Genomic DNA, 13,205 nt, shown 5'->3' on the forward strand with positions numbered 1-13,205 from the left:
TGCTACAAATGAATGTGCAGAGATATGTATGCATGTGTGCAACATCCAGTGTTGTCAGGCACTGTTTACCCTACAAGGCCACAAAAAGTTACTACTTTCCCAAAAAAATTCCCTACAGTTTCCCCATTTTTCGTTAAATTTAAACAAAAATTAAAAAATTGGGTTCTACTACATAAAAATAATATTAGGTCTTTTAACAATACATTAATCACAAAAATAATACAGTCCCTTAAAGGAATAAAGTTTTGGTATTTAGATACGTACACAGAAAAAAGTGTCTTGCAAATTTAAGGACCATTTTAACTTCCACATAGTTCAACACAACGTAACCACAACGAAAATTAACTTAGCTAAAGGAAAACTTATAAAAATTCAGTAAATGTTTTTTTAGTTCACTAACTACGAAATGGAAGGATTTTTCTTTAAATAAATTTCCAACACAGTAGTTAATGCATCGTTAATTCTATTATAAAAATTCATGGGCAATATAAAAATCTTACTACGAAATGTGGACAATTTACTAAGAAAAACTTTTATATGGAAAAAAATTTTTGTAGTACAAATTAAGGTAACGACATTACCATCATACGGATGGCTACCTACAGATTATTTCCCTTTTTATTATATGTTGGAGTGTTTTTCCTCACATTGAAAATTTTAGATAAAGTAAAATAAAAAGTAGTTAATCCTTGACGGGTGTATATTATTTTTTATAGATTGCTCTAGATTGCTCATAAATTTGGTATATATTTTACCTTAACTTATAGATAGAATTCCTACTAATCAATTAACGTGGTACTGGAAAATGAAGTGAGAAGAGAGTAATGAAATCTTTGCATCATGTGAGGGAGTTTTTAGAGACATTTTGTGTATATCTCGTATGATTGTGTTTGTTATTGCGTCATTTATGCTGTTGTTGGTTGTTTTGATTCAAGAGACAATGGAATGTTGCTTGTGTGTTGTTGGTATATTTTGTGGTGAGAGTTGTTTTCTTGCAATAGCGAGATCAGAAAGGGATAGTGTGTGTGTGGAGTTGTTTTTCTTTACGGCAGGTATGTATCCTTTATGACTATTTGTATCTTTGAGTTTTATTGCTGCATTCAGTTCTGTTGATGCATTTATGAATTGCACACGTGGATTTAATTTTGCAAAATTGTACGTGCGGTATTGGTGTTTATTAATGAAAATACATTTATTTCGAAACATTTTAGAAACTGAGAAATGAATGATGTGATGTTAGAGAAATCAAAACGCTTTTTATTGATTAAAAAAAAAAAAAAACAAATAACAGATTAAGGAACTGTATATTTCTGTTAATAGTTTAAAATTAGTGCGGATTTTTTTATTGATTTACATAAAAAATGTACAACATGAGTGGTAATAGGAAGATCTATATTTATTCTACATCTGGATCTCAGGTTGGAGATGCAACCAGTTTTTTGAATCTATATTTTTTATGTTACAGCAATTCCTACAGATGAGTACTAATTTCGAGTTTAGCCGCTAAAATTAAAAATAAATCACTAAGAAAAGTATAAAATTATACGTCTTCGATACAAATTTAAATATAACTTGATGGAGAATAGAACAAACCAAGTTTTTTATAATGGATTTTAAAGAAAACTTATCACACTGAAAAAACCCACCAGGAAGAAAACTTTCGGTTAATTTTAGAAAATTTTGAATATTTGTAGAAAATTTTAACTAAATAGTATTACAAACGTTGGCATCACGCCGATGTCATAAAAATAAGTAAATATTTTTCGACAAATTCAAGAACATTTATTACACATAACTAAAATTTTTCACTTGTTAAAGAAAATTTTGTAGTTTGAAGGAAAAACTTGGAGTTCAAAATTGCAAGAATGTCTTTAGTGACATACGAAGTTCATGATGGACGCATTTTTGGTAAAATTTACAAATTTAAAGAAATTCTGAACTATTTTCTGGAAGACACGAATTTAGTTTATCTTTATGCTTCATTTGAGTATATTTTTTTCCTCGGGTTTAGATAATTTAACTAACGTACACAAAAAATTATTAGAGTAAAGGAAACTTTCTCCAAACATAATAATTCCATGAACTAAAATAAAGTTAAATTGGCTTTAGTGAAATAGAGAGTTCACTTTTTTTTTGAGTGCATGACAATTTCGATTTTAGCCGCTAAACTCGAACTTAATATCCACCTTAAATACTAAATGCTATACTGACAAGTGGAAATTATGTCTAATTTTATAATATTTTTTATTTCAAATATATTCTGAGAATAATTTCAAAAACGTCCCATTAGTCCATGGATATGATTCCAATAATGTACCTACTGGATGGATTTTTCAATGTGGTAAGTTTTTCTATAAACGGTATTTGGACAGTTTTTAATAAAACCAAAATTTCAAATGATTAAAAATAATTATTTTCACTTGCAGGCAGTTTTTTGGAATATTCTTACTGTTTAATGCTAACTAAGCTGATATCCTTATTGGCTCTAGGAAATACTCTTGAAAACCGTAAGTTAAAAATCAATGTGTACGATAGAATATGATACTATTTTTCTTATATTTGGTATAATTTTGCAATTTCAGATGCTTATAAGACAAATCCGCCCAACAAAAGTTATCCAAAATCGATGGAATTGGACAACAACTCAATGAATATAGCAACTTATGCCACATATATCTTTCATATGCACTGAAAAAAATATTGTCGTGAGGTCAAAGATTTCATGTCTTTAAAATACGAATACAAATTTTGCTTAGCATAGAAGACGCATTTCTCTAAAATAAAGTTATTTTCCTTGTCCAAAAGTCGATAAACTTTTCAATGAAGTCATATTGTCCTTATAATTAAGTGATTTGACTTAAAAATGGGTATCTTAACAAGAAAGAAAAAATTTATATTCTAAGGTCAACTTGACTTTAATAATTCAGAAAAATGCTTTAAATTTAATGAAATTGTCTTTAAATTTGTTGTCTTTTTGCATCTTGACTACAAAGCAAAAAATCGTTCAAATATAGGACATGTTTTTCAAAACTTTATTTTAAAGAAGGTTTTTACTTCAAACATAGCATAATTTCTACTGGAAGTCGAGTCCTAATTTGGAAAATAATGTTGCCGTTAACTCCTTTTTAAAGGACTTTGATAGCATATGAAGAAAAAAAGCTGAGAAAGCGAAAAATTAAAATTTGCTTCCTAGAAGCAAGTACACAAAACCTAAATTTAAAAGAGAATTGTGTCTTAAAAGTATCCTTACTTGTATTCTCCGCTTTTTTAAAGTAAAGACAAAATCTTTGGAACCGAGTATGCTTTTTTTTCAGTGTGGATAGAAAACATGGAAATTGAAATAATTTGGTTTAGTCCTAATAACATAGAATATTACTTCTTTGAAGAAGTAATTACAAACTACCGATAAGTAACTGCATCCAACATACGAATAAAAATATTTCCTTTATTGTATATCATAAGCCATAGTTTTGTGTAATATAATAATAATTTTTTGAAATAAAATACTGGTGGTTATTGAAAATTGACTTGTTTTCTACGAAAAATTTCTTAGTTGTATACAGGCTTGTTGTACCTTTGATTCCTCAATTTCTCTACTTTTTTGAAAATTATACTGACAAACAGTTTATTTCAAACCAATTTCTTAATACAGGTTTCCCAAAAAATTGTTCATTTTTCCGGATAGCAGGAATATTTTGAATGAGTTTAAGTATATTCTTGCCACAGCATAGTAATAATGAACTGAAATACGATGCAATACATGAACTAATTTATAAGAAAATCATGAACTTATCTAGATGAAAAAAATCTTTGGCGCCAAATCATGGTAATTCTTTCTATGGGTTAGTTCATTTTTCATAAAAAATAGTAAACTTGTTTTTCGGTGTAGTCTCTCATTTGAAACTCACAAAGTCTCTATTCTCTCTATGGCCTATTGAAAGTACTTCATGTTCTCGAGTATAGTTCAAAAAAATGTCCAAAATTTTAGACTATTTTCACACAAAAAATTATCACCAAAATTTTTTCAATTAAACACTTAATTGAATTTGGAAACGGATTCAATTAATATGTTAATATATTCAATTAATTATTTAATCAAATCCGCATAAAAACCATTAAAAAAAATGATTGATATTTGTTACTTTTCCAATTAAAATATTAATTGATTCAATCAATTTGTTAATCAATTCGGAAATAATTTTCAATTACAAACGTGATTGAAAATTTTTCCGTTTCCAATTACACATGTGATTGATCTAATCACCTTTGTGATTGAAATTGAATAATTTTGAGCAATGGAAAGAGCGAAAAGAGAACAAGAGAATGGGTATTTATTCAACAATGTATGATGGAGAGATCAGTCTGTGGAAGTAACTAGTAACGAACGGTTGGGTTTTTGTTTTTCGCGTAAATTGAAAAACATGATTGGCGACATTCTGTCTGCTGCATTCAAAATGTGTGCATAAATAAATAAAGTGTGCAACAACAAATGGCCACGTGGTAATGGTTTGAAAAAAAATATATGAGAGAACGCATTTGAAATTACCTGTTTGTGTTTTGTGGCATTGTAAAAATGGAAAACAATCTACGTTTAATAAAGGTAAGAAATTGTGAAATCTGAGTACCGTTTTCCATTGAATCCTGTTTACATTAAACGGAATAAAATAATATATTTTTTATTCATTTCTTTTAGTGAACAATTTTATTTCGTGAAATTTACCAATTAATCCCATCAACTCCATCCCTTTATCAAATATATAAGAATATGTTTGCAATCAAAAAGTGGGTACACTCATAGTTTTCTTAAAACCGGTATGAGTTTGTTGGAAGATTCACCATGAAGTTGCGAAGTAGCGTTGGCATTAAATTGCATTTTTGTTTTACCTGCCTTTTCCAGTTTGAGCCCAAGTAGAGAGCAGTATATCTGATATATAAACTAATGAGCTGAATTATGTAATGGTAAAAAAGTTCTTTCTTTTGGATTTTAAAATATGAAAAATATCCGAAAATAATAAAAATATGTATTTTCCATTTATATTTTTTTTATTTCCAGAATTTGCAAAGTATCATCAATATACAACTACAACTACAACTGCAAAAGAAGATTATAAACCTGCAATCTGGAACTAAGAATTGAATTTGATATTCTATTAAGGTAATGTTTAACAAAATCAAGTTTTAATTGAACAAACTAATTTAGCTGACAGGCTGCTGATTTATTGGAAATCTAGGCGCATCTACATATTAGAAGGAACATGCTGACATGGTTATTATTATAAGGAAGATAATGATTTATATAGTTTATTTATTCACCCTATAGTTGTTATTGATAGTAATTGTATGTGTAAGTTATGTTAGAACAGAACACAAATGACAAGAACCAAATTTATTTGTCTATTGCATAATTCAAAAAATAATAAAATATTAAATATGTGTTATTACCTATTCTTTTTTCTCTTTCTTCTTATTTACGACAACTGAATAGTTTAGTTTTCTTTTGTAACAAACAGTATATGCTTAAACACCGACAGGTGCATATGATCTAGTTATTAGGCACCTTTAAACTATATTTTGTAAATTTATTTATAAAATATTTTGCAAATAAAATAAAAATAAAATAAATATGTTTTATAAGAAACACATATTTCCTTTTATTTCAAATAAAACTAAATACGATTTTCGGGTCGCAATATATAAATTTTTTGATTGAAATTTATAGCCAATTTCAATTAATTATTTAATTGAATGAATCAAATAGTTGATTGATTTTTGTCGCGAAATTAATTAAAATTTTAATTGATTCAATTAAAACAGTCATTGAGTTTTATGTTAAAAATCAATCACGTTTTTAATTGATTCAATCACACAATTAATTGATTCCGTGACAAAAGTCAATTAAATTTTTAATTGAAAATCGTGTTGATTTTCTATCAAAATGGGTGATTGATACTATCATTTTCGTGATTGAAGACATTTCAATTAAAAAAATGATTGAATCCATGATTTTCGTGATTGAAATCAAAAAATTTTTTTTTGTGTGTTGGAACACTCGTGTTTTTTTAAGGAAACATAAATGTTACTGGTTAGACAAAGATACCAAAATGTAAAAAATATTAAAAATTGTGTTGAGTGAAAAAGTCCCTACATTCTGCCGCTACGTCTCTACGTCATTGGCAGAAACTTATATTGACATTTACATTTAGAGTGAAAAGAAATGAATCGTCAAATTGGTTTCTTAGGCAACACTATCTAGTTCCTCAATGTCAAAACTTACGGAATGTTTAGCAAAATTCAGTAGTAGTTGTCTTGCCGAGAGCACATCCGTATCTCCGTATCTGTGTGTCATAAAATCAATAAAAATTAAGCTCCTCAGTCGTTGTCAGATTAAAGTGACGTTGAATTTAATCGGATTATGTATAATAAATGGTGCTTGTGAAGGCTGACGTTGGTATTAGATCAGAAGGCATAATTGAATTTTAAGTTTATACCATTACTTCCATGTAAAAAATACTCTTGTCTGAAGCTTAATGAAGTTGACAACACAACAATGAAAAAGTCTGGGTAAAGACTAAAAAGACACAGTTCAACTAGAAATGTTGCAATAAGAATCACAGTGAGTAGAACTTTTACTATAAAATTTGTTTTAAAGAAAATTTCGTGTGTCTTAAATTTCGGTATTTGTATGTTCGGGTAAGCTCAGAAATGACTTGAGAAATTCGTGGAAAATGTAGAGTGGCAATGTGGAGAAACTCGAATGCCTGGCTTGTTGTCCATTGACTGACTTTGTAAAAAATTGACTCAAGATTTAAATTTTTTCAGCTATTATTATTGTTTTGATTTCAGCTTATAACTTATACGTTGACAAAACTACAAGAGCAGCTTAACCAACAAAGGAAAATATGTTTGTCAAATTTATGTGGGCAAAGTCCTTTAGACTGCAAAATGGTTGGATGGATGGCCGTTTCGGCATTCCCATATTCCTCATCAAAATCCTCTACTTGCAGCGAAATATTTATTTCTTTTTACAAATTCGTAACCATTACGTTTTCAGACCATGAACGCTGGTTGTTGTTTTGACAACGCATGTTGTCATTAAATTTTTGTCAGATTGACACCGTCTGTTCTCCGTTTGACACCACATGTTTCTTGATTCACTTTCATGATTTTTTCTATGGGTGTGTGGATGCAAACATTTAAAAATTTGGTTTAGAAATTGCCTATAAACATATATGTGTTTAGAAAGAGAGACCGAGAGAACAGTTCTTAGTACTCTCTAAAAATGGCGAATGAGAGAGACAAAGAAAGACATAATCACAACAAAATGAGGCTAAAAGTCCAATATTAAGGAATATGTAAAACGTAAATGTTCGCGATTGCTTGTTGACTTTTATGTAACATATAAATAACATAAATACTTGGAGTATAAAGTTCAAATAAATTATTTCCATTTGTTAAAAATTGAAGTAACCAATTGGCGCCTTAAAAACATTTATGCCTAAGGTGAAACATAATATATTTCAACAATACAAACAATATTCTGTTTGGACATATCCTGAAAATATATATGCTTGAAGCTGAATGTGTTTGGGAGGATATGTTACAGGATCAATTTTTTGAACATGTAAAGGTCTTTCTATCGACGTTTTAATATTGGAGGTATTGTTGCTTCATTTACACTCAAAGAAAAGTTTAGATGGATCCAAAGATTTTGACTTTCTTTTAAGGATTTTGGTATTGATTCTGAGCCAACGATGAGGTTTCTTTAAAATAAGGAAATGTTTTCGCGACCTATCTGGCTTTAAATCTAGGATTTATAAAATTAAAACTAGGATACAGATCTCATTTACCGAATCTTCATTCTATTTTTCCGGTATATTAATAAAGCTATTCACGTACAAACAAATGTCAGTTTAGAAATCCAAATTATGACGGATACTTCGAAGTAAAAAATATTTTCTTAATTCCAAAAAAAACTTTAAACCAAAGATGCTAAATCCTCAAAATAAGTCTTAGCCTATATTTGAAGCGTTTTTATCTTAAATCTAAAGATTCAACATTTCAGTTAATTTTAGGACGATTTCTTTAAATCAAAAATGTGTTTCCTTACTTTAAGGAAAATTTGCCTTAGTTTAAAGACATGTCAATTTAACGAAAGGACGTACATTTTCAAATTGTATGTCATAAATTTGATGAAAAAAATTTTTGAAGCAAAGATTATAAACTTTCTTTTAATTTAAATTTCATTATTTTAAAAATTTAAAATTGATATTTAATATCACGTAAATATTTTTTTCAGTGTAGGTATTGATTTATGAACGCTCTTATTACGGGTGTTAACATTACGCATTGTTTTTATAGTCCTTTGGTCAGATTTGATTAATTATATCCAAATATTGAGTATTTTGCACAACCGAATTTTCTTGAGAATATTCTAACTGGAATTCTAATTGTATTCATATGCTCGTAACTGGATTGTAATTGTGTTGTTTATATGATTTATTAATGCAAGACAAATCTTACCTTCAAATTCTTTTTTTTAACAAAATAAACAGCTATATTTCTACAAATGAGTTCCAAAGTTTTTAATCGAGCAAAATCTATAGCAATTTTTTATGTACGAAATATCAATGAGAACAAGGAAGCGATATATAATGACTAGGCCAAGGAATCTCATGCAAATGCATGGTTTTACTGCTGATCCTAAAACAGACACGGTTAAGTTATCTTTGCGAATCGTGGAATTTGCTGTTAAATGGCATTAATTTGTTTTTGCATATTTTGCTAAAAATATCCGTTTTTGCATATTTTAACACATTTTACAATAAATGCATGTTTTTGTACATATTTTGAATTTTTGTCCATTATCTATTTGAAGGAGTAAAACCCTCTAATATTTAGTGCGGCAGCACATCGAAAAATTTGATGAAGTAGTATGGGAACATGACGATTCCGACTCAATATTGATTAAGCGCGTAAAAGAACTCCTGCACTTGCCTTCTCTCAAATCTCAATTGATTTTTGTGCACAGCAATTATGTCCTGTCTTAATTTTGGAAAATAAAGTTGTCGTTAACTTGTTTTTACAAGACTTTGATAGCATATGAAGAAAAAAAGCTGAAAAGGCGAAAAATAAACATTTGCCTCCTACACCCTCAAAAAAACTCGCTTCTGTAACATATACTCCCAAACATATTTTGCTTCAAGCATATACATTTTTGGGTATTGCCCAAACAATTATATGTTTGATTTCTTTCAATATATAATATGTTTGAAAGCATATTGGTCTAAACAATATAATATGTTTGGGTAGTCTAAGTTCCAAACATTTTGTATTTTTCCATCCAAATTCAATAATGTTGTCTTCCAAAAAACTATATGTTATTATGTGAACATATAATATGTTTGGAGGCATTTTGGACCCAAAAATATTATATGCTGAGAAGAATTTTCTCCCAAAGAATATTGTGCTCAAAATTTTTTTCTGCCTAATTGTATATTGCCTCACATTTTTTTCACTTCCATGAGTTTTTTTAATTCTTAGCACCTTTTTCTGTAATACAAACATTGTAGAAGAAATTATTACATTTTATAATTTTTTTTAATTTTACCTTTTGCCGGACGGGGATTCGAACAGCGGACCACACAGTTTGTAAGCCAGCACACTAACCACTGGGCTACGTAGCTGTTATGGTCATCAAGAGATAATTATCGTTATAAGTTATATTTATATAGCATAGCTTGCGGCGCCCACGGGCCGATGGCAAACATAACATTGTTTAACAACATAACATTGTTAAACATACATTTGTTGGCAGCGTGGAGCAGTGGTTGGTCGTCCGCCTTGCGTGACAGGGGTCCTGGGTTCGATCCCTGCTTCGACCTACACCATTTTTTTTAAATATATTTTTTAACATATATTCCAGATTCGTTCGGAAGTTCCCGAAAAGGTGTTCAGCATTACATACTATTATATTAAATTTTTACTACGAAATTGTAAAGTGTGTTTTATAAAAGACTTAAAGTCAGAAAAGAACAAGTATATACGGCCGTAAGTTCGGCCAGGCCGCAGCTTATGTACCCTCCATCATGGATTGCGTAGAAACTTCTTCTAAACACTGCCATCCACAATCGAATTACTTAAGATGCGGCAACGCTTGCCGATGGCAAGGTATCTTAAAACCTCCTAACACCATCTTCTAAATTTTATGTAAGTCCATACGTGGTATATATTAAATCAAAAAAGATCGATCCAATACGTATATAATTCAGTTTGACAAAGTAGACATACAATTTTGACAAAATTTTGTACAGAAATAAAATTTTAACAAAATTTTCTAAAGAAATAAAATTTTCACAAAATTTTCTATAGAAATAAAAATTTTGACAAAAATTTCTACAGAAATAAAATTTTAACAAAATTTTCTATAGAAATAAACTTTTGACAAAATTTTCTATAGAAATAAAATATTGTTAGATTATTTTTGGCTGGAGTGGCAACCATGATTATGAACCGATATGGACCAATTTCTGTGTGATTGGACCAATTTTGGTATAGTTGTTAGCGACCATATACTAACACCACGTTCCTAATTTGAACCGGATCGGATGAATTTTGCTCCTCCAAGAGGCTCCGGAGGTCAAATCTGGAGAACGTTTTATATGGGGGCTATATATAATTATGGACCGATATGGACCAATTCTGGCACGGTTGTTAAAGATCATATACTAACACCATGTTCCAAATTACAACCGGATTGGATGAAATTTGATTCTCTTGGAGACTTCGCAAGCCAAATCTGGGGATCGGTTTATATGGGGGCTATATATAATTATGAACCGATGTGGACCAATTTTTGCATGGTTGTTAGAGGCCATATACCAATATCATGTATCAAATTTCAGGCGGATCGGATGAAATTTGCTTCTCTTTGAGGCTCCGCAAGCCAAATCTGGGGATCGGTTTATATGGGGGCTATATATAATTATGGACCGATGTGGACCAATTTTTGAATGACTGTTAGAGACCATATACCAACACCATGTACCAAATTTCAGCCGGATCGGATGAAATATGGGGCCTTTTCGGAAACGCAGTGTTGCGCTGCAACTGCTGCGCATCACATTCATAATTGCAACATCCGGCAACACTGCAAGCGTCATATGTTCTAAAATGCAACAATGTAGCATATGTTGCGCAAACGTAGTAAAAACACGCAGTATAAAAATGGCTGATGCAGAGGACGAGTAAGTATTAAAATTTTCAATTTATTTTTGCTTTTTATATATTATATTATATGTTTATAATATTTTTATTATATTTTTATAATTTTTTAGGGTAGAGGTTGATTCCAAGACAACTAAATTAATAGTAAGAGCACGGTTGGATATGGAGGGCGACTTTGCGTCAGGCCGAAAAAAAATCAGTGTTATGGAGCAAAGTGGTCGACAAAATTAAGGAAAATAAACCTGATTTCACGCTCACGAAGGAGCAGACAAATAGGAAATTTATAAATATGCAAACGACCTATAAAAGAATAAAAAAGAGAAACAAGGAGACTGGAAGAAACGCTACTAAATGGGAGTTTTTCGATGATTTTGACCAAGTGTATGGTACAAGACATTCTATTGATCCACCTGTCGGCAATCTTATTGCGTCATTAGATCAACCCCAGACATCAGGAAACGGTGAAGATTTCCTAGATGAATATCTAAGTTTGAACGAATCTAATGAGGGTGAACCACAACCAAAAAAGAAGAAACGTAGTAATGAAATTCTGCAGTATCTAGAAAATGAAGCCTTGAATGAGCAAAAGCGCCATGAGGAACTTATGGCAATGGAGGAGAGAAAGCTACTCATGGAACAGCAAAGAATAAATACCATGAGTCAGCTGAAAGACGTCTTGGAGAGAGTATTTGTCCACGACTAAACCTAATTACCTTTGTTAGTGCCTTATTGTAGTACAACCAAATGAATGGACTGATTTTTTATTTTGTTTTAATAATTATAGTTTTATAAGTTTTGTTTTTTTATTCAACTGTTATATAATTAAACACACATGTGTTTTAACATGAATTTTTTTATTTTCTTTGAATAATTATTTAGTTTTATAAGTTTTGTTGTTATAATTAAACTATTAAACACACTTGTGTTTTAACATGAAAATAATGTTGTTAAATTATTTCGCAATGAAATGCCATCTTCATCTGTGGCTGGTGACATTTCAAGTGTGGGCGAGTTTTCGGATTCACCATTGTGTAGTAAATCAAAATCCTGTGGTAAGTATTCCGATGGATTTCCATTATTTACAATGAAATTGTGGAGGATTGTACATGCAAGTACAATCTCTGAAACGTTCTTCAGACAAGCTGTGTCCAAGCGATCCAATATGCGAAATTTGTTTTTTAAAATTCCATAGGATTGTTCTATAAATACACGAGTAGAACTTAGGCAATAATTAAACTTCCTTTGTTCGCGTGAAAGATGCCCATTATCCCTATATGGAGTCAATAAGAACTTTGAAATAGGGTATGCAGAATCTCCCAAGATTACGGAATTTTTAGCAAGTTTCACTGGTCCACCTACTATGGACTTGTATATTGGACTGTTTGTCCACACATTGGCATCGTGACAACTTCCTGGGTAACCAATGAAAACGTCTAAAAAGCGAAATTGGCTATCGCATATAGCCTGCAATTTAAAAATGTGTATGTAAGAAGCATTTATATAATTTATAAAATTCATGAAACTCACTTGCATGTTGATGGAGTAAAATCCTTTCCTATTGTAGTAACTAATTGCGTCCAGTTTTGGTTGTTGTATTTTTAAATGTGTGCCGTCGACACATCCAACAACATAAGGAAAAGGATTTCCCTACTGTTTTGAAACCTTTCCATAACAAGTTCTTGTTGGGATACAGATGGCCATGCTATTTCTTTCTTCAAGCAACAGATGATTTTTACTGTTTTATAGAAAATGCTGTGGGCCGTGCCCATTCCTACGTTAAATCGATCACTTATATGCCGCAAGCTCACACAACCATTACTCATCTTCCACAAAGTGATAAGTAAGCATTCTTCCAAATTATACGCACAACGGCCCTTGCTACGTGTTATCCAGAATGGTTCAAGCGCACACAGCAAGGACTGAAATCAGGGATTTTACACACACGTTTAACAAATATTGTTATGCTTACTTGAAATGTAGAT

At 30.5% G+C, this 13,205-nt stretch overlaps 1 protein-coding gene across 1 annotated transcript; it reads left to right on the forward strand.

Moving 5' to 3' along the window:
• The first annotated feature begins 11,339 nt into the window (after positions 1-11,339).
• Positions 11,340-12,016, forward strand: LOC142234031 (uncharacterized). The gene has a single exon (XM_075305095.1). It carries the CDS (start codon positions 11,513-11,515, stop codon positions 11,924-11,926), a length of 414 nt encoding a protein of 137 aa, XP_075161210.1. The 5' UTR covers positions 11,340-11,512; the 3' UTR covers positions 11,927-12,016.
• The last annotated feature ends 1,189 nt before the right edge of the window (positions 12,017-13,205 follow it).

Source organism: Haematobia irritans, chromosome 4 (genome assembly GCF_050003625.1).
Source record: "Haematobia irritans isolate KBUSLIRL chromosome 4, ASM5000362v1, whole genome shotgun sequence".
NCBI lineage: Eukaryota > Metazoa > Arthropoda > Insecta > Diptera > Muscidae > Haematobia > Haematobia irritans.